The sequence below is a fragment of the Bombina bombina genome, chromosome 3 (genome assembly GCF_027579735.1).
Source record: "Bombina bombina isolate aBomBom1 chromosome 3, aBomBom1.pri, whole genome shotgun sequence".
In the NCBI taxonomy this organism is placed as follows: domain Eukaryota; kingdom Metazoa; phylum Chordata; class Amphibia; order Anura; family Bombinatoridae; genus Bombina; species Bombina bombina.
The window spans coordinates 988,878,398-988,901,511 of NC_069501.1; the positions used below are offsets into that span (position 1 = coordinate 988,878,398).

The following is a 23,114-nucleotide window of genomic DNA, read 5'->3' on the forward strand; positions in this document are numbered from 1 at the left end:
TCTTACAATAAAAACTGCTTTAGCAGGGTTTTTTTTTTTTTTTTAAATGGACATATATTGTAAAAAAAAAAAAAAAGTTCTGCATGTCATACTGATTAAAAAATGACTACATTAACATTCCATCCCTGAGCTTGTCCCTCTACTTGTAAACATGCACCAAGTCCTTCTATTTGGTTTATAGGACAAGAAGCTTCATTCAGATGTGCTGCAGGGTGGGGATCGAAGGGGCAAATGCCCAAGCTGGTATTTTGTCCCCTTTTTTTATTTTTTTAGCTGAGGCACACACTAGTGCAAAGTGAGGCAGATACTTGCAAGGAATTTCACTGCCTTAAGCCCACAGCTAGTAGAATTACTCAGAGTTCTTTTCCCCTCTATCCTATTTGCAGTTGTTTAGGATATTTCACAGCATAAACATTTCTGCGTACACCAATGGCTTTATTAGAGGGTAATCATCTTGTGCTAGAAAACTTGAAACTGTGCTGAGTACAAAGTAGAAAAACGATTGTAATTGCACACAAAGCTGGTCTCCTGATCATCCTAAATATTGTCTGGTAAGGCCTAAGAGACCATCCCCTCTAACTAAAAAAACAGGATTATTTACACAAATACAATGACGGAGATTATCAGGACAATCAACAATATATGACTTTCCTGACCTTTAATTAAGGTGTTTACATTTTAGAAGACTGTTTTCTTTATGGCTCTGGATTCCCTATACATAAAAAAAATATTTATGTTCTAAAAATGTTTGTGTCCTTAAAATAATTTGTTCATTTATTACAAATCTTATAAAGATTTTTTTCATGGAATTGATTACCATAGCAGTATTCTGCTGTGCCACTGATACGGTAGCGCTACACATAATTGTGAATATTCCCATGCTATACATATGCTGCTCCTCCAGGGAGTAATATAGGTGATAAGTCCGCATGGTTTACACAATTGGTCTCAGACAAAGAGAAAAAAAACTGTGTTGCTGAATAAGAACTTTCTTTACACAGTATTACAGACATTAAACTCTACTTGGGCCACAATTACTTATGGAGAAGCTGTGCATCCAGTTTAGTAAGGTACAAACTAAACCAGAATTGTCCAATGGCCAAACAAGTCAATCCAGTAGCAGACCTACACTCAGAGGACCCTGGTGCAACATTTTTTTGGTCCCCCAAAGATAACTCAGTAGACAGCAATAGTAATATTATACATACTCTGTATAATGATTTTGAGGATAGATAGATGGACTTCCAAAATGCACTAATAAAAAGGCTTTCCTGCATTAGGATTTTACATATTCTGCACATGCCTATTCTATGCATTGGGCCCCCCCCCAGCACTTGGACCCTGGTGCCACCGCACCTGCGGATCCAATGGTATTTCCGCCCCTGAGTCAATCCTCCTACCACAGATAATAGTGACAGCTAGGCTGTGCTCTCTTGCTTCTTTTGAGAACTGAAGCAATAAATTCAGGAGCTATTGAGTCTATGCTCTGAGTCCTGCTATAATCCACCTTATTAGCTAAGATAGAAGTGATGATTTTACACAGTTAATATCTTCAAGGGTGTTATGTGCTCTGGAGGTCAGTTTTCGCAAATAGGCGACTGTGCCAGTAGTCTGGGTTATCAAATGCAGAGTCTTTAGCTTCCAGCGCTCGTAAAGGTTGAAGGTAGCTTTTCTGTAGAGCCTCTCTGTGGCATGTCTGTGGGATTCTTGCAGGTTTGTCCAGTGACTGTGGTCGACTGGAAACCAAGTTCATGTCCTCATAGCCTTGTTTGTCCTCTGGGATGCCTTCCTTACCCACTCTTCCCCCACGATTCATGTAAGTGTACTCCTCTAAATCTATGTCCCCCAGGCTCTGACTGCGGTTGCACCTCTTCTGCTCATTCATATATTCATAGTCCTCTTTATTTCCATATTCATAGTCCTTGTCTTCTTCATCTGGAGAAGGGGTTTTGAGTTCACTCTTTGTACCTCCGGCACTCCGGATATCCATGTACTCATATTCCAGCCTATCAGGTGGTGTTGTGCTTGTTTGCTTCCTCCTGTTCATGTATTCATACTCCTCTTCCTCCTCTTCGCTTGTATGGTGTAGGCATGGAGTCAGTGAACCAGATATTTCTGATTTAAGGGTCCCATCCCGTGAGATGTCTGTGAGGGAGGAGGCACACATATATATAAGACATATGTCAATTTTATAATATTTACGTTGCTTAAGATACCATGTAAACCTCAGATGCTTTTAATAAAAGCGTGAAAATGTTTGCCTTTTAAATAATTTTTACATCTAGTTTTGTAATCAAAGCAAATATATTATTGTTTTACTTAAAGTTAATGTCAAGTTTGATGAATCAGTGCCTGTTTTTTAAAAACCCTATTAAAAACAGGGACACCTTACACTATTTCTTCTTTTCCTCTCACGACGGGCTTCATTTTTCCCATTGCCCGACATAATTTTAAGGCAGCAGAGATACTTGATGTTTGCTTTCAGTAAAGTATTATATTAACATATCTCAGATGTGAGACGTATGGATATGTTACAAAGAATCTTGGATGCATATAGATTTTATGAACAATTAGTTTCAGAAATGTAACAAACAACTTACTGTAAGATTTCATTTTTGTATATTGTTGTTGTATCCTTGCTGACCTTTGTGCTTATGCAATGTATCATGTTTACTTTCAATAAAGTTTCTTTGAAAATGAAAAAAAAACCAACAGGGACACTTTCATTCATCAAACTTTACATTTCACTTGTTTTGTTAAAATACTTACCTTTTAATCTTGAAAGTCGCTCCAGCACTTCCCCCGCACGTCGCAAGCCTCTTCATATGTCAAAAATTATGAATCCGGCTTCCTCCAATCACGGCGATGCCTCAGGCAATGATTTCCCTGGCGGGGGGGGGGTAGCCGTGATTGGAGGATGCCGTAATCGTCATTGCTAACGTATGAAGTGACGAGCGGCAGGAGGGGAAATCGCTGGAGCGGCTTTCAAGATTAAAAGGTAAGTATTTTAACAAAACAAGTGAAATGTAAAGTTTGATGAATGAAAGTGCCCCTGTTTTTAATAGGATTTTTAAAAACCGGGCACTGATTCATCAAACTTGACATTCACTTTAATATAACTAATATATGATTAAAAACAATATTGAAAGAATACACACCCTCAGTCTCTTTTTAAAGAGCATAGGAGCTGAACAGTCCATTTTTAGCCAACATTTCTCTTCTGCATAAATTAGCTTAACCATGAAGAATGTGGCCTTGGTGCTGTGCAGGTTGCTGTATTTTAGCAGCTACGGAAAATATATAGCAAAAGCCTAATTCACATAAAGGTTGAATTTCAGCAATGTGATCAAACTGACATGGTGTTACTTAGTGACAAGTAGCTATATGAGGCTCACTAAATAAAATCTCCACTTGACAGCTGGTTGCCATAACCATCGCAAACCCTCTTAGTTGTAAACAAACAGTCTTACGTGATTCCCCTGTAACCTCTCTTCATGATCAAAAATTTCCACTTCCAAATTACAAAACAAAAAATGGTAATAATAATAAATAACCATTACATTCTTTTTACTTGATATCCAGCTAAAGGGTCTTCTTTTTTCAGAATTTTTATGGTCACCAGCAGTAGGTCTGTCCTCCTTTTCACTCACTGTGGTCTACACCTTCTCTAAGGTCCCTTCCATTTGATCTTAATATACATAAATCTAATATTTTAAACACTAATATACCCAATGAGAATTAAAGATGAGCAGACTGACTGTTAAAACAGTGTCTATTTTGAGTGTTTTTTGAGTGTTTCAAAAGATTAACCCCTGAAAAAATGGGCAGATTCAGTTTTGAAAGTGAGCCCACCTATCTTAATTTCTGGATGGTTATTATGAAATAGGATTGTACCTGAAGGGGCCCTAGACTGTGACAATTGCTAGACGAGGCTAGACCATTGCTGATGGCCATGAAGAAGATGAAGGAAGATTTTAATTAGCAATTAGTTTTAGTACTTTTTTATTTTTTTGTAATTTTGGGGGTTAGGTGTTGGGAGAGGGGTTAGAGAGTTTTTCAGTGGGAGATATTATGACAAAAATGATAGGGTTTGTGTAGAGGGGTTATTTAGAGTTGGGGGTTGCAGTGTTGGAGGTATTGCTGATAGAAAACAATGATTAAGGTCAGCCATTATGTTAATTTGTGGTGGGTGGGGTCAGTGGGGGGAATCTCATGAGCTGCGGTGAGTGCAAGGGATGGGAATACTCAATATGAAGAATAATTTATTTTCAATCCTCCACATGTCAGTCTAAGAGCACTTGTATGATAGCTAAAAGCAGTTATTCAACTATTCAACTGTCTTTGGGTATCTTTATCAAAAATTAGTCAGTTGAAGCATTGCCAGCCAGCTGGCTCATACAACAGCTTCCATACAAGGCACTTACTTAATCGAGAAATTACATAATCTAGATCTACTAACCTCCTTGGCTTAGGTCTGGCATGATATACTCGCTGTCCTCATCGGGGTTGGTTGTGACAAGGCTCTCTCTGTGGGACCTATATGCACTGTCCAGCCGGGAGCGGGGGGTGCGTCTAAGGCTACCACCCATATATGAGATGTCCTCTGGTGTCTCCAGATCGGAGGAGGTGCAGCACCCCTCTGATGACTCTGATACTGTTCGGCCACATGAGTCCTCTCTCCTTCTTGGTCCCCTACTAATGCTGGGGTCAGGACGATGCAGTGAGCTCTGCAGGAGTATCAACATCATTATTAGAAATACCCGTTATTGTTTAATAGTAACACTGCCAGACTGGCCAGCAGCACATTGCAAAATTAAAGAAAATAATTTATTAAATGGTTCTTGATCCCTGATTTACTTCTTCTCTGCTCATATCAAAAAAGTACTGTTAAATGCAATATAATTGCATAATAAAAAGACAATGCAATAGCACATACTCTGAATTCTAAATGAACAGTAGATTTCTCCTAAAAAATTTCAAAATTTAATTTAATTTGCTGACTCCCTGTATCATGTGACAGACATCAGCCAATCACAGAAACATATTCACAGTAAAATCCGGCTCATGCTCAGTAGGTACTGGTGCTTCAAAAAGTGTGCATATAAAAAGATGATGCACAATTTATTAGTTGAAGATTCTTAAAGCTGAACGCTCTTTCTGAATCATTAGTTTTATTTTGACTTTAGTGTCCCTTTAAGGACCTGTCTAGCAGATCGTTAATGTTAAGAGTTATAGACAAAGGTTAACTAATTGTTTACAAGTGAACCCTTTAGAGTAAATCAGTTAATTATTTACAAGAAACCCCTTTCACTTTCAATAAATATCCTTGTTAGTAAATAATTAAATTCCTTTCCAACAATTATATGTTACATCGTATGTCGTCAGGTTTTTTCTAACATTACCTTTCGAGATCCGTTGACAATGTTCTGATTCATGGGTAGATATCCAGCAATATTGCTTAGTACACTCTGACTCTGTAACAAATTCACGTTTTCATCACATAAAAATACAGAAATATCTTTACTGACATAAAAACAAACATGCACAAGTTGTATTCAAGTATCAGCATGCATGAGAGATTCCCCAGCAAAAATAAAATAAAACACACACACACACATATATATATAAATTTCTTGAAATGTCTACTTCAGGTATGACAATATGACTATAAAATTATGACTATTTCACATATTACGTATTCCTCACATATATTATTGCCCCCAAGATCCCCATAGTTGCTCACATACAACATAAAGCTGATTGCTCACACATTCCAGATTCTTTTCCATTTCAGATATTCCTACTTACCCTAGAGTAGTCAATCCTGTTTCGGGATGCATAGAGGGTGCTTGGAGACTTGGGATGGGAGTCAATCTCATCTAACTCCAGGTCAGTTTCCATGTCAGATTCAAGGTCCTGCACCTCTTTCTCAGTTAGAGGCTGCTGTTCCCCAAGAAGAGGGGATTGCACGGCATCACTGTCCCTCTGTACGAAGAAGATGTGTGTAAATACACTATACTAAGTCATCATTAATTTTATAGAAGTTGTGGGCACGGGTACCGTGGAGATGGATGACATCTCATAATAGTAGTGACCTATGGCCTTCTGCTTCGTTCTCTTACTCAGAACTGAATGTTACTTCTATCCAACTAAAGACTCTGTTGACTTATATACCTATATATATATATACTTAGAATCAATTTTTAAGATATCCATAATTACACGTCTCATTTTAGGATTATGCCTTTAATTTATATAACTGAACCAGGCTTAAATTATTTGTTTTTCTCTACAACTCACCAGTTTTCATTAGCTGAAAATAATATTTATTTTTCAAAATGTCATGAATATTAAAGAGACAGAAACATCTGACATTTTCTAGCATGAATTTAAAATAATGTTTGAACTACTACAATGTTTGCATGATCTGAAGTTGTGATTCATTTTTCAGTTCATCCACTTTACAACTTCACCCTCAATAAGGTTAGATTACGAATGGAGTGCTATTTAGCGCTCCCCCTCACGCGGAGGCTTTTGCACACATCAGGTTGAGCTTGTATCAAAAGTTGGAAGTAAAAAGTTTACATGCGACCAAAACCCAATGCATGCTAACAAAATATGGTGACCGTGTTAACTTCTCCCAAAAGAAGTTAATGGAGAGCATAAACTGAAAAAAACACCTATACTCAAGCGCTAACCCAACAGGAGTTATAAAAAAGGCACATGTTCTTCACATACAGAACAATGTGATTTTTATTATAAATACATATTTCAATATATACCTATACCTGTATATCTATTGGTATAGATATAAACGTATAGATATCTATTTTACATTAACATTATCACATATATATATATATATATATATATATATATATATATATATATATAATAATAATAATAATAAAAAGTACATTATTTTCTATGTGAAGAATATAGGAATGTAAAATATGCATAATGTGCATGGGGGTTCACAACTTACAAACTAATGCGGTTAGGTTAGCACACATGAAGAATCACCATCTTTAATGCGCGCTATTGAAATATTAAATAAAATATATATATTTTTTAAAATATTTAAAATGATTATAAATATTGTAAAATATTCTAAATAATCCATAGAATATATATATTTGTTACAGCAGTGATTTTCAACCTTTTTTTTTGCGGTGGCACACTTTTTTACATTAAAAAAATCCTGCGGCACACCACCATCCCAAAATTTTACAAAATAACACATTGTAGCCTAATACAGTGTGTGTGTGATCCAGAGATTTTGAAACAGTGCTGTAATCATCGTGAGATTGCGAGAAAAGTGGCTGGCACCATTTTGTTATTGGCAGTTCCCTCTGTTTACAGCATTACAGTGCAATCTGTGTCTCAGTGTTGTAGTCTGGCAAATTTTACTACAGTCATTTTCTCTATTTTACAGGTACAGTATTTATCGAATACTAATTGAATACTGTGCTGTGCTAGTGTTAAACTAAACATAACACTATTGTACCCCTAATATATGTTAGTTCAAACATGTTTTCAAGTTTTTAAACACACTGGCAAGTGAAAAGAAAGCTAAAACTGCCTTGTTTCACTTTAAGGCGGTTTTCACTTTACAGCGAGGCTCCGGTCCCTAACCCGCTGTATGAGCGGGGTATACCTGTATATATATATATATATATATATATATATATATATATATATATATACACATACATACACACACACTGTACTGTGCTGTCATGCCATGCCTCCTACAAACTATACGTGACATATTGACATTCATTCACAAACAATCATAATGATTGTCTGTGAATGAATGTCAATATGTCATGGTTGTAAATGATGCCTGATGAGCCTGTCACATACCTCACAATATTTCAAAATCTGAAAGAGGGACACCCCCGCACTAGGAAAAGTCCCCTCCCCCCATCAGTCATCATCTCACTCAAAATAAAAAAACGGCCCAGAATAAAAAACAAGCAAAATTTAAAAAATATGTCACACTGTTGTCAGTCTGCTGCGGCACACCTGAGGATCTCTCATGGCACACTAGTGTGCCGCGGCACACAGGTTGAAAAACACTGTGTTACAGTATGTATAATATTTTTAATAATTATTAATCTGATAATAAATCATGTAAAATTCGAATCTATAGGAATAGATATACAGGTATAGGTCTGTATAGATATATATAGAAATATGTATTTACAATAAAAAATACATTATTCTGTATGTACAGTACATATACAGTAAAACACATAAATACATATGCACACATACATATATATATATATATATATATATATATATATATATATATATATATATATATATATATACACACACACACACATACATATACATATTTAGTATATATATATATATATACACACACACATACATATACATATTTAGTATATATATATATATACACACACACATACATATACATATTTAGTATATATATATATATACACACACACACACATACATATACATATTTAGTATATATATATATACACACACACATACATATACATATTTAGTATATATATATATATATATATATATATATATACACACACATACATATACATATTTAGTATATATATATATACACACACACACACATACATATACATATTTAGTATATATATATATATATATATATATATACACACACACACATACATATACATATTTAGTATATATATATATATATATATATATATATATATATATATATATATATATATATATATATATATATATATATATATATATACACACACACACACACATACATATACATATTTAGTATATATATATATATATATATATATATACACACACACACATATATGTGTGTGTGTTAAAGCCCTCTGCTGCAAACTAGATTATCATGTGATGTTCCTTGAAGACTAAACACAAACTTCATTTTATTTAAGAAGCTGATCTGACTAGGTACATTAAAGGGACAGTAAACACCTTGAGATTTGTAAAATATGAATAATGAAACAACTTTGCAATATATTTTCATTATTTATTTTGCCCCCATATTCATGCAAAATGTAGCTCTGAAAATGAAAGAATTTCTACTTCTCAGAACATAAAAAGCACACTGCTGACTTTATACTAACTTTATGACAGTGGTTAGCCTTGTTGTCTGCAGACTAAAGCTCAGATTGGCTCCTCCAAATAAGGCAAATGGTGGGTGGAGTTTGGCTATTGAAAAATAATTGCAGTAAAAAAGTATGTCAATTTGTTTTAGAATTAAAACTTGGCTGATAAGACAACAGAAATGTCTTGTGATTACAATGTGTTACTGTCCCTTTAATCAGCACCTTCTGCCACTGATAATATTCATTTTTGGCCAAACTCAAGTTGAGCAAATCCTCTCTCCCCAGAGAAAAACCAAGGGGTGGAATTTTACATAGTTTGGGCTAGATTTATTATAGCCGAGGCGTACAGGGGCGCGTATACGCGCCCCTGTACGCCTCAGCTCGCCTGTGGCGGGGCGTAATTACCCGCAGGTATTTGGCATTGCACACGAGCGCAATTTTGCGCTCGTGTGCAATCCCGCCCCCTGCCCGTGCACAGCCAATCACGCGCGGGCAGGAGCTGTCAATCTCCTCGGTCGTACTCGACCGAGGAGATTGAATTTCGCCAGTTTAGAGGTGGCGAATAGCTTAGGGAAGCAGCGGTCTGGTGACCGCTGCTTGATAAATCACGGTGAGCAAGTTCTTGCGAGAACTTGCTGCCGTAGGGGCTTGGTAAATCTAGCCCTTTGTCCTAAGGCTGGAACAACTATTTGTAAATCATTTCAAAAGAAGAAAGCAATAAGGTACAAACTTGTTCTAACCTACTTTGCCTTTAGTCTCTATTAAAATATAAAATATCAATTGTTTTCTCTAGAGTCTTTCTCTGGTCAGGTGATAAAAAACATATTTTAGATGGGCACATTTTAAAAAGACATCAACAGCTTAAATAAAGCAACGTTTTACATCAATCTGTATTAGGTGATATATAAAGCTATATCTAGAATATTTTTAGCATGTTTACTTTGCTCTGTATTTTTTGTTTGTTTTGTTCTTTAGTTGTTTTATGTATGTATGACCTAAAGGGATATTAAACAGTGCTCTTTTGGTAAAAACAAATATGTTAAACCAAAAGAAACATAAAAAGAAACAGATTGTGTAAAATACAGCAAATAACTTACTTGTTTTCTTGCAAAATGAGCACTTAGAAATTCTTAGTGAAGCCACTGCCCTCAGTGTGATAAGAGAGCTAACATCTTAACAATTTAGGTTGCATTTTTGTCTGTTCTGAGCATGAACAAATCTGACTCCCTGTTTATCTTGTATTCACATAATACTAAACCAGCTCATGTTACTCTAGAAGTTTTATGACATTATGCTAGATAAGCTTCCTGCAGAGGCCAAAGCCTCCTTGTAGAGCTGTGACAGGAAGTAATGGACACAAATGAAGTTTAAAAAGGAAATATAAGGCAAAATCCATTAAAAATGATGAATAATACATATTGCAATTATTTATATTAAGTATAAGTTACTGCTTAGTGCTTTTTTATTAAAACAATAAAGCAGACTTTAATATCCCTTTAGGACAGATTGGTGGTGTTATTTTGCAGAGAAGCATATGAATGTATACAAAGCTAATATAATTAAGCAGGATAGGAATCAGGTTCTTGAGAAAGATTCCAGAAATATAAGCATCTCACCTTTATAACCAGGTAGCGAGGAGGATCCCGGGCCATGCGTGTGAATTCATTGCCTAGTTCCTTGAATGTTGGGCGGATATTTTCATCTATCATCCAACCTGGCAATAGTGAGGCAATAGAAGAGCACATATGAGTTTCTTAATGTATTGATGCTAATGCATGAACTAATGACTGCAAGAGATATAGGCTAAGCTGACTCACATTTTACCATAACCATGTAGACATCAATGGTACAGATATGAGGTTGAGAGAGACGATCCCCTTTCTCCAAGAGGCTGGGCACTTCTGAAAGTCGGATACCAGCATATGGCTCTTCACCAAATGTCATCATCTCCCACAGAGTAACCCCTAAAAAGAAGATCGTACAAGGTCAATGCAGGATCTCTTCTCACTTCATACACAAAATGCCTACGTGGAGGAGTGTATATGGGAAAAAAAGGTTTGCTTCACTGTGCAACACAGCAAAACAGATAACATGGGAAAACCACAACCCTTATAGATATAACAATTACAATACTCAAGTTATCATATCTGTGTTTGTCCATAGAAACTAAGGAAACATATGGTATAAGTATTGCAATAAACAGACATGAAACACCTTTTAAAGGCCCATAATAGACAAAAAATGACATACTCTACTGACCCTGTACTACTGGGGGATTAAACACACAGTACTTCTATTGTACTTCTACTGTTGTTCTTTTGAGTTAGCTTGAGATAATGTTTCATCTTGTTCTTCCTATCTAAACGGTATCATTATTTTCATCTAAACTTGGTTATATCACATCTATGTCCCGTAGCAAATTCCTAATATTCTCTGCACTCAAGAACAATAAAGCATTTTGATTGTGTCTCATATTCTGTATATAAAGATACTACCTTCTAGATTAATTTGGGAACCACAGCCTGATTCAGGTTGTCAAAACTGTAAGATCACTACATTTTATAATTATAAAATTTAAACCAAAATCACTAAATAGTAATGCATTAATAGTTAGAAATAAAAAAATATGACCTGAAACTAGATTAAAAAAAATTATGAAATCTCAGATCCAGTTGACCCTGGTTTTGTTGTCATTTGAGAAGTGTAGAGACAAAACTAATTCACTTTTAATATTTTGTATCTAACAGACTTTGGGACATGATAATGTTTGTTTTTTCCCCATTTACTGAAATTCTGTTTTTTTTTGTCAAAATGTACTATACTCTGACCCAGCCCACCATATTCCTTCAGCTTCCTTAAGATTTTTTTCTGATTATCCATAAACCCCAGAGGTTGACAGCAGGACCTCTTGTTCTTTGGGTTTCAGTTTGCCTGAAAGTTGATGTCATCTTTCCCTTTTGTACTCCACTGAGTCCCATATTTTATCTCCTGCATCCTACACATACATGTGAAAATATAAGACTTTTTTTTTTTATGGAATACAGAAATAGCCACAAGGCAGTTCTCTTTGTATTATAGAAATACTTTTTCATGGCTTATAGAAGTTTATACAATGACTTGTATTAGCATGAGAATGTGAGATATTGATAATCTATTCACTTACCATAGCTCCATACATCACTCTGATGAGTGTATTTGCCAAAGTGTATACTCTCTAGAGCCATCCATTTAACTGGGGTCTACATATAGAAGAAAGAAGAAAAATCACATCAGTAGTGGTCATTTTTTGGTGGTATTTATTTTATGTTTGCAATGCTAACTCAGCAGGGCTTGCATGGTGTAGAGAATGCTTATGAGACACAATTTAGGGTTTGATAGCTTTAATGATTAGCTGGAAAGAGAGATTAGTGACCAGCTTTTACACTGTTACGTCATCAGCTTTACAATACATGCACAATGATATTGGCACTGAACTGTATAATAGAACTCTATAGAAGCCAGTATAGGGCATTATGTTCATACTGAAATTATAACGTGTTGGAGTTGGTTTGGTAAGTTAAAACTAAAACTTCTCATTTAAAATACAAAATTAGGTACAAATTAGCAACTAAAATGGATGCTTTTCTGCACATTTTTAACAGAAAAAAATAGAATACACTCTCCCTATAAGTTAATTAAAGGCGCACCAAAGTCAATTTGTATATACCCTCTATGTATAGAAGTATAGGATGCATCAGCAGTTAAATTGCTTTGTTTGCACAATGTGTAGAGTCTTGCAAATCAGTTATAAACCACTTGAAACCCCTTATCAGTATGGTTTCCCTATGCTTCTTGATTGGAGGCCTTTTAAGGCTTGATATAAATGAGTTTGTGCATTGATCTAAGTAATTACTGTGTAATATGTAGCTGACTCGATTAGCTAACAATTAGTAAATATGACTTCCAGTCTCACTAAGGGGACAAGCACAATTTTCAGTTATTTCCAGCAAAAGCAAGCAAAATGAATAAAGAATGATGGAGCAATAATTATTACTGTATGTGCGAAGGTTTCATTATTGGAAACGGAAGATAAAATATAATGGGCTAGATTACAAGTGCAGAGTAATCAATAGCACTGGGTACGTAATCTTTTGTGTGACCTCACGCAAAGAATAACGCAGAATCTGGTATTTACAAGTGGGTGGTTAAATATTTGAACCAATTTGTCTTAAAGGGACAGTCTACACCAGAATTTTTATTGTTTTAAAAGATAGATAATCGCTTTATTGCCCATTTCCCAGTTTTGCATAACCAACACAGTTATATTAATATACTTTTAACCTCTGTGATTATCTTGTATCTAAGCCTCTGCAAACTGCCCCTTTATTTCAGTTCTTTTGACAGACTTGCAGTTTAACCAATCAGTGCCTGCTCCCAGATTACTTCACGTGCACGAGCACAGTGTTATCTATATGAAATACGTGAACTAATACCCTCTAGTGGTGAAAAAATGCTGTTAAAATGCATTCTGAAAAGAGGTGGTCTTCAAGGTCTAAGAAATTAGCATATGAACCTCCCAGGTTAAGCTTTCAACTAAGAATACCAGGAGAACAAAGCAAAATTGGTGATAAAAGTAAATTGGAAAATTGTTTAAAATTACATGCTCTATCTGAATCGTAAAAGTTTATTTTGGCCTAGACTGTCCCTTTAACCCCACTGAAACTTTTTTTAGGACACCCTCTCCTTTTTTCTGGATAGCACAGGGATTGCTATTAGGACTCTCATTGCACTCGTATTAGAAAAGAGGAGTAATTATTAATAGTATAGCACAGAACTACTTGTGCACACTTAGTGCATGAGAGCATGAATTTTACTTCATGTCCCCACAGGAGTCTATTATGTGAGGATTTAGCGCAGCCGAACTGACATGCAGATATAAGCGTACCGTAGACTATAGTTTGAGCGCTAAAAATATAAGAGAAAAAATAGAAGGGTTATTAATCACACTCACTTGTAATCAAGGCCAATATATAATAATAAACAATAAAAATACATTCACAATCTACAGACTATTAGATAAGGCTTATGATTATTTCATGTGGTTAAAGTAACGTACCTTGATCTCGTTGTAGCAATATTTTTTGTCATCTGGGTACAGCAGATCAGCCACACCAAAGTCAGACACCTGCACATGATTGACCGATTTCATGAGAATGTTCCGAGCAGAGAGATTCCTGTGAACCATACGATGTTCCTCCAAATAATACATCCCCTGAAAATAAAAATAAAATGACAGGACAATAAACAAAACGGTCAGATGTGAAATTATAAGCAGTTGTTAAAAAAAGAGGGAGGTCAAAAATGCAGATTAATGGTACAGATTTAAAAATATACTCAAAGTGATCAAATTTAAAAAGTGCAGATGACAAGAAGGGAGATCTGCAGGGACAGCAAAAAAATGTTGCAGATGCGCATCATTTTATATATATAAGAAGAATGGAATCCATGTGTCTCTAACTGGGGATCTGTATTGCCCTCACAGAGCTCAAGTTTGTGAGATCACTGACACTTCTCATTTTGTGTCAATCCAAAAATGGAAGAATTAAGGCTTAAAACATTAATGATCTAAGAGATTAAGGAAATCGGCCACTGGATCTCACCTTAGCAATCTGCACACACCAGTTAAGCAGTAACTGGGGATTGATGGAGCCGGTGTCCTTGTTCTTCTGCACGTGTTGTAGCAATGAGCCCATTGGTAGGAACTGGGTGACCAGTTGTAACTGAGAACCTGGACATATTCCCAGCAAGCGCACAATGTAGGCGTGGTCCAAGCTCCCCATTGCCAGCATGTGCTGTGGAGCAGAAACACTTCAGTATAAAACAGAGAAAATACTGAAAAAGCTCTGAAAACACAACTATAAACCGCAACGTAACCCCACACTGTTGTCAGCAATTATGTTTTACCATATGCTCACTTAACGTATTAGTCAAAACTTTCATGGTTTAGATTAAAACATGGAATTAAAAAAGTGTCGATTTGTCAATGTGCAGTAACCCGAGATGAAAATATGAATATTTCCCATTCCAATGCCCTTAATATACAAGAATATGTTCTATTTATTCATAAATTAATATTTCTCCATAAATCTGGTATATAGGTATAGATATACACAGATATATAAATAGGAATATTTATTTAGAAACAGAAAATTGGAATGTGAAATATTTACAGTTAATACATAGTTAAAACCTTTATTAAAAATTAATATTGCATAAATATACTTTAACATGTTTTCATCTATTTAACTGCAAAGGGCTCTAATACACTATGAAGTATATGTCTATATATGTATAAATATGTTTTTATGTGTTTATATGTGTATATGTCTGTAAATACATATATACACATATAAATACATATGTACAAACATATGTACAAATATATAGACATATACTGTATATATATATATATATATATATATATATATATATATATATATATATATATATACACACACACACACACTGTATATATAAATACATATACATTTTGAAAGATGTATATGTATAAATGTCTATGTTAAAGCCCTTTGCCTGCCTTTTTTTCCTTTTTTCCCCCAACACCTTAGATCTCATATCTTTGGGCCTTGTTTTCACTTTGTGCAATATTTTTTTAATAATGTTTATTAGATAGTGTTATTATGAGTGTAACTGTACTTTGTAATGTATTCTGAATGTGTTTTGTGCAACATTTATGTTTTTCAAAACAGTTAACCAGAGCTTTGAAGTTGCGGTAATCATTCTAGTATAAATCGCGATTGCGTTTACTTTCAACTGGTAATGCCAGCGGTAAGCCCGAAGAGCGCAAACCCCCCCCGCCCCCGATAAACTCCTTTACTGTTACACTCAGGCAATTTTTCCCAATTCAAACTTCATTAATTCGAAAAGGAAGCCAAAAATCCCACGAGTATGCACATTTTTTTATAAGGCAAATGTGATGGATTGAAGTGGAGCCTACAGATTCCATACTTTATTCATCACAAACATTCAGCCAAATTTTACCAAATATTTTGTGCATTAAATTAGGTTTGTTTGTGACTATGGGTCTGATGCTCAAAAACTTGCGTCATGGAGACTATGGACTAAATTACAAGTGTTGCGCTAACAGTTGAGCACAAGTGATTTCGGTTTTTTTTCAGCTTTTTGAACGTGACAGAAATATTACGAGTTGAAAGTGAACAGGTTCACTTGAGTGGAATCACAATTTACTCTCGTCAGATTAGCGCGACTTTAGAGTTCACGTAAAGGGTGGGGGAGGAAAAAAGTTGCATTAAAACGCAACATAAATACATGTTAAGGTACAGTTACACTGATATAAACACTGTGTAATAAAAATGATTTAAAAAAATAAATAATAATAAATAGTTATGAGGGCTGAAAAGGGTCTCACTCTCACTCTCTAATTCTCTCTCTCATTCTCTCTCTCATTCTCTCTCTTTCATTCTCTCTCTTATGTTTTACTGTATATGTACTGTACATATTTAACATTACAATGTTCTTCACTTACAGGGTAATGTACTTTTTATTCTTAAATACATATTTCTATTTATATCTATATATATATATATACCTGTATATCTATTCCTATAGACATATAGGTATAGATATGTATTTTACATAAACATCAGGGTTTGCAATTTAGGACTAACGCGGTTGGATTAGCGCTCATGAAGAATTGCTATCTTCAACGTTCTTGAAATATTAGATATAAACTATAAAAAAATATTAATACAAATTATTTAAAATTATTATGAATACAGTAAAATATTCTAAATAATCCCCAGAAGAATATATATATATTTTACAGTATGTAAGTTGCGAACCCCAATGCATGTTACGCATATTTTTCATTCCTATGTTCTTCACATCGAAAATAATGTACTTTTTATTATTAAATATATTTATATATATATATATATATATATATATATATATATATATATATATATATATATATATATATATATATCTTATACTGTTAATGTAAAATAGATATCTATACCAATATAGCTATAGGGATATATATATACAGGTAAAGGTATATACACATATATATAGCAATATATATTTACAATAAAAAGTACATTTTCCTGTATGTGAAGAACATTTGAATGTGAAATATTCATAATTCATGTCGTGTTTAGTACACTTGAATAAATACGATCGGGTTAGCATGCGAATATGTTTTTTTTTTAGTTTGCACTCTCCATTGAAGTCCATGGGGCAATACGCTAATGCGACTGCAACATCGCAAAGTCTTTTTGCACGTCAGGTTTTTTCTTTCAACTTGTAATATGAGTGCACGCAAAAAGCCTTCATCTAGAGAAGTTAACATGCGAGCGGGAGCACAAAATAGTGCTCCACTCGTAATCTAGCGCTATATGGTAATGTATGTGCATAGCTTTTTAAACCGTTATCAAGCTACAATTTGCCTTTCTAAAAGTCTTTGAGGGACCTCACGGTACTGACAAGACTACTTAGATAATTTCACCAGAGCGGAGAGCTTTAGATCATTGGGCTGCTTGACACCTGAGTAGGCAAGCAGGTATCGCAGAGTAACCCATTTTAAGTTTACTAATGTACAGAAGAAAGCAGAGCATATAAAGCTATTCAATAAACAAGTAGAATGTCCTCTGTATAAATAAGTTTTGTGTACTTACATCAGTAACCGCGTGGAATGTTTGACGTCCACCGCGATCTTGTATCACCTTGATACTGACAGGGATCTTAACTGAATCTCCATCAGGTATCCAAATACCCTAAATAGATATAAGAACAGTAAGATGCAGCAAGATAAAGGCGAGAGGACTTTATGTACCACCCAGAAGCAGAATAAATAGCCTTGATACTATAATAGATTAGTAAAAGAAAAGGCTTAATAATAAAACGGTAGCATTTAACTCTAGTAGGACAAGCCCCAAACCTAACGTAGTTCACTACCTGAGTAATGTTTGAGAAATATGGGATCTTTATTGTACAATTACTGCTGTTGCTAAGTCCTGCAATGCCTTAGTGACTGATCATGTACCTTGTGCACAGTACCAAACACTCCGGAGCCCAGGATCTTCAGTTTCTTCAGCTCAGTGTCTTTGAATATCCGCGCCTGCACGGTGTTAGCTTTTTCGGATGCTTCCAACATCTCTGCAGTGCACTGTACATAGCAAGAAGATTTTGACATAAATATTTTTATTTACTGGTAAAGATTGAATACTATAGGGTGCTGTTTTTATGGAAAATGCCATTTACACTTTGTATTGATATAAAGACTAAATAAAAGTTGCTTCACTTCTGTAGCTGAAAGCAACAAACAATGTAAATATTTCAGATCTAAGTTGATCCACAGCAATAAGAAGCCCCAAAATAATGATATGAGCCCCAAAATAATGATATGAGCCCCAAAATAATGATATGAGCCCCAAAGCTGTTTCTTTTATAAATCTTCCAATTTTACAAATGTTGCATCTTGATACAATTGTTAGAATTTGTTTTGTAATTTTCTTAAGGGACATGAAACAATTTTCTAATTTAAACCCCAAAAAAATATTTCATGATTCAGGTAGAGCATGCAATTTTAAACAATATTCCAATTTACTTGTATTATCTAATTTACTTCATTCTTTATATATCCTTTGTTGAAGAAATAGCAATGCACATGGGTGAGCCAATCACATGAGGAATCTATGTGCAGCAACCAATCAGCAGCTACTGAGCCTATCTAGATATGCTTTTCAGCAAAGTATATCAAGAGAATGAAGCAAATTAGATAATAGAAGTAAATTAGAAAGTAGTTTAAAATGGCATGCTCTTTCTAAAACATGAAAGAAAAAAAATTGGGTTTCATGTCCCTTTAATTCTATTATCAAATTTTCATTGTTCTCTTGGTATGTTTTGTTGAAAAACAGGGACGTAAGCTCAGGAGAGTGCATGTGCCTGGAGCAGCAGTTTTGCAAGAAAGTTATCTATTGGCAAGAGCACTAGATGGCAGCACTATCTCCTGCCATGGTGTTCTTCCGACTACCTACCTAGGTATCTCTTCAACAAAGAATACCATGGGAACGAAGCAAATTTGATAATAGAAGAAAATTGGAAGCTTTTTTAAAAAGTGTATGTTCTGTCTGAATCACAAAAGAAAGTTTTTGTTTTTCATATCCCTTTAATCTTCTATGAGAAAGTAATTGCTTAAAGGGCCAGTAAACCTAGGAAATAATGTTATATAATTCTGCACATAGTGTAGAATTATATGACTTTAGCTTAGCTCCAGATCTCTAAAGTGAATAGTTAAATAGATATCACACCAAGAAAACAGAACACCGCTCTTGGCTCTACTGAGCGGGTCTGTTTTCTTCTCCTTAGTGCATCTGGGCACACTGTCTAATCACAGCCGCCCCGATTGCGCTATTAAAATCAATGTAGCTTGCTCCCGTTACCAGACCAGAGTGGGAGCGAGCTACATTGATTTTAATAGCGCGATCGGGCGCGCTGTTAATAGACAGCGTGCCCGTGATGCACGTAGCAGAAGAAAACAGACCCACTCAGTAGAGCCAGGAGCGGCGTTCTGTTTTCTTTGCGTGATATCTATTTAACTATTTACTTTAGAAATCTGGAGCTAAGCTAATGTCATATAATTCTGCAATATGTGCAGAATTATATAACATTATTTCCTAGGTTTACTGGCACTTTAAGCACAAAATGTGCTATTTTTAATTGATTTTTTAAATAATGATTTGCCATTTTACTAGAGCCGTAGACCGCTAGTACTTGCTTTGGGTACATATTTGAAGTATGATCTATTAAAGGGACATAGCATACTGTTGCTTTGGCGTACAAATTGTGCTTGCCCCACACTCCCTAGAAAGTACAAAAAACAAATTGTGTAACCTTGGTTTTATTTAAACTGCTGCAAATGAATAGCTGTTTTTGGCAATTTGAAGAAAACCTAGGTTACATAATTAGCTTTTTGGCCTCGCTAGGAAGTGTGGGGCAAGCACAAGTTTTACAACAAAGCAAGGACCTTTAATCTGTATGCTGCAGGTTTTCTGGCCTATAAACACTTACCTCTTGTCTTTCCAGGTACCGCCGCATAGCTCGCTTCTTGCGGATTTTCAGTCCTCTCCAATAAAGCATAACAAGAAGTGTGACGACACAAAGTAAGATGAATGACACTACTACTCCAACGGCCACCACTGTGTAGGTCTTGCTGTAGAGACAACATGGAAGATGGATATTAACAAAGATCTCCCAATACTTCAAGCCCAGATCACTCACCACTGTATCATATGTTAGCTATATATATATACAGATGACCTCACAATCACACATGTACACAGCAAGTTACAGGAATGTGTATCAATAGGATGTTTGTTGCTAAGACAGAGACGTCTATTGGCACAACTAATATGTTAGAGCATTTTATTATTAGATGAATTCTCGTTTGTAACTATCTGCTTAACCCATGCAAAGACGTGACAAGAGTGCACAAGGCTAAACATGGCTATAAGCACCGGGGTTAAGGCAGAAATGAAAAGTAAGGTCATTTAAAAAATATAAAGCAGATGGTGGTTTACATTAAATCTTAAAAAATATTCTGTAGTTCTGTCAGCTATACAAATGTCAATGTCCTAGATTTCCACTAGAGGGCAGTCATTTACAGATAATGTAGTTAGATGTCTGCTCAAAGGGACAGTCTAGTAAAAATGAAACTTTCATGATTCAGATAGGGAATGCAATTTAAACAACTTTCCAATTTACTTTTATCATCAATTTTGCTTTGTTCTCTTGGTATTCTTTGTTGAAAGCTAAACCTAGGTAGGCTCATATGCTAATTTCTAAGCAAGTGAATGCCGCCTCTTATCTCAGTGCATTTTGACAGTTTTTCACAGCGTTAGTTCATGTGTGCCATATAGATAAACATTGTTCTCACTCCGGTGGAGTTATGTACGAGTCAGTACTGATTGGCTAAAATGCAAGTCTGTCAAAAGATCTCAAATAAGGGGGCAGCCTGCAGAGGCTTTGATACAAGGTAATCACAAAAGTAAAAAGTGTATTCATATAACAGTGTTCGTTATGCAAAACTGGGGAATGGCTAATAAAGGGATTATCTATATTTTTAAATAATACAAATTCTGGAGTAGACTGTCCTTTAAAATTATATATTCTTTGTATTTTTTAGAGAAGTTAAAGCTTTTTTGGACTAAATTCCATATAAGAAAAACGGTTAATGTAAAACTGCTTAAAGCTTGGCTAAATTTGCTATTATGTGAAACTGAGGTTGTATTTTTTGCTAAATAGTTTTTGTAAATCCATAAACACTCAAGAAGGAAGGAAGAAAAGGAAATGATCGGCTTCCAATACTGGTATATAGATCTGTGCAAAATATGTATTTTATTCATTAAAATTGTCAACACACTTGTTAGTATAAATCCAGTCTGTCTGTATAAATATGTATTCTACAAGTACGTGTTGATAATGTATAATTTACTAATGTAATGGGTTAAATGAATCTATCACTATCTATCTCTATCTATTTCTATCTATCTCTCTATCACATCCCTGGTACTTAAAAAATTTTAAGAAAAAATTCCAACCTGTTTATTTATTTAATAACCAGGGTGTTAAAGGGACATGAAAAGGCATCAACAATTATACACTGCATTTCAAAAGACCAGTATATATTTTGTTAATAAATTTGTAGGGTTTTGTTGTTTCAGAGCACTCTAGGGATATCCCAACTGAAAAGCATTGTATCTCCTTTTCTTTGGCCAATCAGGGCCACATATAAGTGATCTTCACTGATCTAAGCAATAGCTGTGGGGCAAACTGTATGCAACTCTGAGTGAACTGAACAAAAGGAGGAAAAAATACAGGGACAAATACACTTATACTAAATTTGTATAGCTCCATTTATACAGGTGCCCAGATAACACAAATAAAAATATTTACCTTTCGTCTGCTCGAAGGGCCATATTCGCACAATTCTGCAATCCAGGCCCTATGCACCTGCCAGGCAAAAAAAAAGAATTGTTCAAGGCTACAAACTTTAAGTAATTCTGCAAAACACTTGAATGCTGCTTGGCTTTCTCAGAATTACATTATATACAAAGAGGCCATATACTGATGTCAGGGGTAACAACGCTCAAAAAGAAGAGGTGGAAGGCTACTGAGCATCAGTAAAACGGTATGTTTATTTCCAATATTAAAAAATACACATGAAGGTGAACAAAGTCACAAACAAACAGGGAAGGAGACAGCAGTCTAACATGTTTCACGCATACTTGCGCTTAATCATAGATGCTGGGGATAAGTATAAACAACGCTCACCCTTGTGTGCAGTTCTCATGACATGGCTGGCAGTTCTTGTTGGCATCTGGGTACTTAAAGATAGGTTCTTCGTCTCCCAGGATCCCATTGGGACACTCACTAACACAGTGCTGCCCATCACGGTAGTTGGCACACTGCACACAGCCATCAGGTCCCTTAGGTAAGAGGTAAACAGAAATATGAGAAACATATAGCACAATATAATACTGATTGATCTGTGCGTGCGGAACTTACTGTGCCATTGCAAGTTAGTCCTCCGTCTAGTTTAAGGCACTCTGCATGACACAGATAACACACTTTTTCTGTGGAAAATTCCCTTTCATCTCTGCAGTGAAGAAAATGAAAAGGTTTTTAGAGCATGGAATCTACATCAGACACCGATTTGTAGTGGTAGCAAATTCTCTTCTTTCTTTTGCAGCGCATAGTTTGTCTAATATTTGGGTCACTTCTGTGAATCAGACGTTCACCTCATTTCCTTTTTTTTTTATCCTAGACATAAACTATATCCACATAAAAATGATGTCCAAAACTTCAAAGTCTAACTATATTCTCCACTACTTGATTCTGATGACTGATATTTTGTGGTTTATTGCAATTACTGTTATCTTTTGGACTCTGCTTTCTATTCTGTCTCAG

The 23,114-nt window shown here is 35.1% G+C and overlaps 1 protein-coding gene across 2 annotated transcripts in view; it reads right to left on the minus strand.

The window, feature by feature from the left end:
- Window positions 1-414: 414 nt before the first annotated feature.
- Window positions 415-23,114, minus strand: part of ERBB3 (erb-b2 receptor tyrosine kinase 3) — a 115,047-nt gene continuing 92,347 nt past the window's right edge. For both annotated transcript variants that reach the window (XM_053708115.1, XM_053708114.1), the window contains 15 exons: window positions 22,713-22,803; window positions 22,479-22,633; window positions 22,101-22,157; window positions 20,217-20,358; window positions 18,190-18,312; window positions 17,822-17,920; window positions 14,762-14,953; window positions 14,218-14,373; window positions 12,286-12,361; window positions 10,940-11,086; window positions 10,739-10,836; window positions 5,809-5,985; window positions 5,403-5,474; window positions 4,460-4,727; window positions 415-2,145 (listed from right to left, as the gene is read on the minus strand). In XM_053708115.1, the coding sequence (XP_053564090.1) occupies window positions 1,562-2,145; window positions 4,460-4,727; window positions 5,403-5,474; window positions 5,809-5,985; window positions 10,739-10,836; window positions 10,940-11,086; window positions 12,286-12,361; window positions 14,218-14,373; window positions 14,762-14,953; window positions 17,822-17,920; window positions 18,190-18,312; window positions 20,217-20,358; window positions 22,101-22,157; window positions 22,479-22,633; window positions 22,713-22,803 (2,437 nt within the window). In that variant the 3' untranslated portion in view covers window positions 415-1,561. The remainder of the gene's footprint in view (window positions 2,146-4,459; window positions 4,728-5,402; window positions 5,475-5,808; window positions 5,986-10,738; window positions 10,837-10,939; window positions 11,087-12,285; window positions 12,362-14,217; window positions 14,374-14,761; window positions 14,954-17,821; window positions 17,921-18,189; window positions 18,313-20,216; window positions 20,359-22,100; window positions 22,158-22,478; window positions 22,634-22,712; window positions 22,804-23,114) is intronic.